General features: G+C 53.8%; 1 protein-coding gene across 2 annotated transcripts in view; it reads right to left on the bottom strand.

The window, feature by feature from the left end:
* The window catches only part of RSPH6A (radial spoke head 6 homolog A (Chlamydomonas)), a 23,982-nt gene that overhangs the window by 2,319 nt on the left and 17,092 nt on the right, over positions 1–4,571 (bottom strand). For both annotated transcript variants that reach the window (XM_011962973.1, XM_011962974.1), the window contains exons 4-5: positions 3,895–4,039; positions 2,331–2,448 (exon numbers count right to left, since the gene is read on the bottom strand). In XM_011962973.1, coding sequence (XP_011818363.1) covers positions 2,331–2,448; positions 3,895–4,039 — 263 coding nt within the window. The remainder of the gene's footprint in view (positions 1–2,330; positions 2,449–3,894; positions 4,040–4,571) is intronic.

Raw genomic sequence — 4,571 nt, 5'->3', positions numbered from 1 at the left:
AAAAAAAAAAAAAAAAATCCCTGGATTGTGCCTATATTCTGCTAAGAGGAGATTGATAATGAACAAGGAGATTAGTGCCCAGTCCTAACCCAGCCAATTCAGCCTTTCTGCAGAATTTTAACTAGAGAAGGAAGAGGAACAGATGGGAGGAAAGGAAGGGGACTAAGAGGTAGGGAGAGAGGGAGACAGAGACCAATAAAGAGGCAGAGAGAGCCGAGCGCGGTGGCCCACGCCTGTAATCCCAGCACTTTGAGAGGCCGAGGTGGGCGGATCACCTGAGGTCAGGAGTTGGAGACCAGCCTGGCCAACATGGCGAAATCCCGTCTCTACTAAAAATACAAAAAGTAGCTGGGCGTGGTGGCCCATGCCTGTAATCCCAGCTACTGGGAGGGCTGAGGCAGGAGGATGGCTTGAACCCGGTAGGTGAAGGTTGCAGTGAGCTGAGATCGTACCACTAAACTCCAGCCTGGGCAACAAAATAAGACTTCATCTCAAAAAAAAAAAAAGAAAAGAAAAGAAAATATTTAAAAATGAGGCCAGGCACAGTGGCTCACGTCTGTAATCCTAGTATGTTAAAATGAGGCCAGGCCCAGTGGCTCACGTCTGTAATCCTAGTATGTTGGAAGGCTGAGGTGGGAGGGTTGCTTGAGGCCAGGAGGTGGAGGCTGCAGTGAGCCGTGATCACTCCACTGCACTCCAGCCTGGGTGACAGAGAGAGACCCCATCTCAAAAAAAAAAAAAAAAGAAAGAAAAAGAAAAGAAAAGAAAAAAACAATGGAACAATGGGTGGGGGGACAGAAGAGCATTAGGTGGGTGGGGGCAGAGGATGGATGGACAAGTGGAGGCTCAAGTTTGGATAATTTGCTTTCAGAGGAATGTTGGCATCTTGGGGTATGGCCTGAAGAAGGGAGTTGGCAAAAGCAAACGTGCCTCTTCCCAGCTTCCAGAGAAGGAAAAAATAAATGCCAGGAATGTGTTAAAGTATCCAGATTACATGCAATCCCACCACGGCTGTGATTCATACAGGAGCGAATACAGTCCCAGTTCACGTTGAGATTAAAAAGGAAATTCTAGGAAAAATCGTCCTGCCATCTGGTGGACAAAGCTGGTAGGTGCGCCCACCTCCAGCTGCAAAGCCCCTGTCACGCGGCGGAGCAGAGGGCTGCCAGGTGCCTGGAGGAGAAGGCTGAAGGACTGTGGGGTGTGCAGCTGGGTGGGAGGATGTGGGAGTGACTTCGGTTTGCCATTCTTGTTTTTTGAAACAAGGTCTTGCTCTGTCGCCCAGACTGCAGTGCAGTGGTGCGATCACAGCTCACTGCAACCTCGACCTCCTGGGCTCAAGCAATCCTTCTGCCTCAGCCTCCTAAGTAGCTGGGACTCTGTAGTCCGTGCAACTATGCCTAGCTGAGTTTTTAATTTATTATTATTATTATTATTTTGTACAGATAGGGTCTTACTATGTTCCCCTGGCTGGTCTCGAGCTCCTGGGCTCAAGCAATCCTCCCACCTTGGCAACCCAGAGTGCTGGGATTACAGGCATGAGCCAGTGCATCTGGCCCAAGCTTGCCATTCTATTTGGAACAACTGGTGGTGGGAGGGAAGGTTTCTGCCCCATAGAGAGAAGAGCCTTCCAACTGGAAGAACAGGCCGGGTGTGGTGGCTCACGCCTGTAGTCCCAGCAGTTTGGGAGACCGAGGTGGGCAGATCACTCCAGGTCAAGAGTTTGAGACCAGCCTGGCCAACATGGTGAAATCTTGTCTCCACTGAAAATACAAAAATTAGCCAGGCGTGGTGGCATGTGCCTGTAGTCTCAGCTACTAGGGAGGCTGAAGCAGGAGAATCACTTGAACCTTGGAGGTGGAAGTTGCAGTGAGCTGAGATGATGCCACTGCACAGTCACCCAGCCTGGGTGACAGAGCGAGAGTCCATCTCAAACAAAACAAAACCACAAACAAAAAAACTGGAAGAACTGTCCAGGGGACCCCAGGGAAGGAGTTAGCTTCCCCAAAGAGGGAGTCTGTCCCTGTCATCAAGGGGCTGGAGATCCAGGTTGGTATCCCACAAGTGCTGTGTGACCTTAGCCAGTCCCTCCCGCTCTCTGATTCTCCATGCTCTCGTCATGACTCATCACCAAGACCCATCCTAGTGGGCTGGTATTTCCCACTTTAGCCCTGGTGAAACTCAGAGGAGCTATGAGGGGGTCAGTCCTAGGGGCTTCCTGAAGGGGGCCCTCCCCATCTCTGCACACCCTGGTGAGTTGCCCAGCCCAACCAGGCCTTGAAGAAGTCCTGAGGGATTCTCCTGCTGGGAGGGGCTGGGGGAAGACCTACTTGCCACTGGCATAGGCATAGGCCCCAGGCCAGAGGTTGGAGCGCACAACGGCCACTGAGTACTGCGGGCAGAGGCTGCAGGACAGGCGGGTGGTCCAGGGTGCCAGGTGCATGATTTCTGTGGTGGAGAGGCAGCAGAGGGGGGCAGCAGGGTCAGGAAGGCCCTCAGGCCCTGCACTGCACCCTGGAGGAAGGCAGGCAGCAATAAGGGAGGCCTGGAGGGGCATAAGGGGAACTACAGCCACCAACAGCTCGGGCTGCGGTGTTTGAACCCTGGCTGCAGACCACACTCTCTCGCGCACTCTTTTTTTTTTTTTGGAGACAGAGACTCGTCACTTTGTCACTCAGGTTGCAGTGCAGTGGCGTGAGCTCGACTGACTGCAACCTCTGCCTCCTGGGTTCAAGCGATTCTCCTGCCTCAGCCTCCCGAGTAGCTGGGACTACAGGCATGCACCACCACGCCTGGCTAATTTTGTATTTTTAGTAGAGACAGGGTTTCACCATGTTGGCCAAGCTGATCTCGAACTCCTGACCTCAGGTGATCCACCCACCTTGGCTGGCTGCATCCAGGAAATGGGGAGACTCATCTGGCCTTTGTTGCAGGGTGGCAGTGAGGCCTGGTGACAAGGTCTACGCACACCTGCTGCAGTGCCTGGTGCCCAGCAGGGCCCCCCGACTGAGGAGCTGCTGTGATTCCGCTCCTGAGTTGGCCATCAGTTTAGACCAGGGTGCAGAGGGCAGGGCACAGCCTGGCAGGATCTGGCTTCAAATCCAGGACTTGTCCCCTGGCCCACTCCTAGCCTCTCTCTCCACTTCCCTGTGGGTGCCTGAGGCCCCAACATTATGAAATTCCTGTCCATTCATCCAAAATCCAGCTCCAGGTTGGGCACAGTGGGTCATGCCTGTAATCCCAGCACTTTGGGAGGCCGAGTAAGGTGGATCACTTAAGGTCAGGAGTTCGAGATCAGCCTGGCCAACATGGTGAAACCCCATCTCTACTAAAAATACAAAAGTTATCTGGGAGTGGTGGCACATGCCTACAATCCAGCTACTCAGGAGGCTGAGATGAGAAAATTGCATGAAACCGAGAGGTTGAGGTTGCAGTGAGCCAAGATTGCACCACTACACCCCTGCTTGGGCGACGGAGCAAGACTCCATCTCAAAACAACAACAACAACACATACACACACACACACACACACACACACACACACACCCAGCTCCAGTCTTTAGGGAGGGCTCCCCAACTACATCCCCCTCCCTCCAGGCCCATATGGGACTCAAAAGGCCATATTCTAAGGTTTGGGCCATTGCCACAAGTCTATGGACATGTTCCCAGAGCACATCCTGCTGCAGGTGAGCGCCGGGACTCCCGCCTCCCACATGGCAAGGGCAGGGGGCCACTGTGATGGGGCCACTGTGATCACGCCCATTTTTTAGCTGAGAGAGCCTCTGAGGCTGGGAGGGAAGGACTGGGGAGATGGACCCCAGCAGTCCAGCCACCCCTCCCTTTCTTCCCAGCCCTCCCCAGCTAGTGGTGTACATGCTGACAGGGTTTCCTTACCCGCATCTTCTGAAAGTGGCGTTAGCAGTGGGGGGCCAACCTCCTGCTCCACCTCCTCTGGCCCCTCATCAGCCTTCTCTTCCTCCTCCCCCAGGTCCTCTTCCTCCTCTGTCTTCTGCAAAGGGTTCACCCAAGTGCAGCGGCCCTGGGGGTGGGGGGAAGCTCAGGCGATGGCCCCAGTGCACAGAGCCCAGCCTGCATCCTGTGGGGGAGGTGAAGGGCCAACAGGACTGAAGCACAGCCTTGTCCTCAGAGACCCAGGCACGGGCAAGAGGGCAAGATTTAGCCGCACAATTAAGAGGAGGTGGGAAATGGGCTGACAGAACTGCTCTATTGAGATGAGGACTCCTGACTGTGTGACCCCCATTCATGCATTCATTCACTCATTGATTCTTTCTTTTTCTTTTCTTTTTTTGAGACAGAGTTTTACCCTGTGGCCCAGGCTAGAGTACAGTGGCACGATCTTGGCTCACTGCAACCTCTGCCTTCTGGTTTAAGTGATTCTCCTGCCTCAGCCTCCCGAGTAGCTGGGATTAAGGTGCCTGACACTATGCCCGGCTAAATTTTGTATGTTTTAGTAGAGACGGCATTTCGCCATGTTGGCCAGGCTGGTCTCGAACTCCTGACCTCAAGTGATCCACCCGCCTTGGTCTCCCAAAGTGCTGGGATTACTAGCG

Source organism: Colobus angolensis, unplaced genomic scaffold, assembly GCF_000951035.1.
Source record: "Colobus angolensis palliatus isolate OR3802 unplaced genomic scaffold, Cang.pa_1.0 Scaffold60, whole genome shotgun sequence".
In the NCBI taxonomy this organism is placed as follows: domain Eukaryota; kingdom Metazoa; phylum Chordata; class Mammalia; order Primates; family Cercopithecidae; genus Colobus; species Colobus angolensis.
Note: the sequence above shows the minus strand (reverse complement) of the source record. Positions and strands in the feature narration are given on the sequence as shown.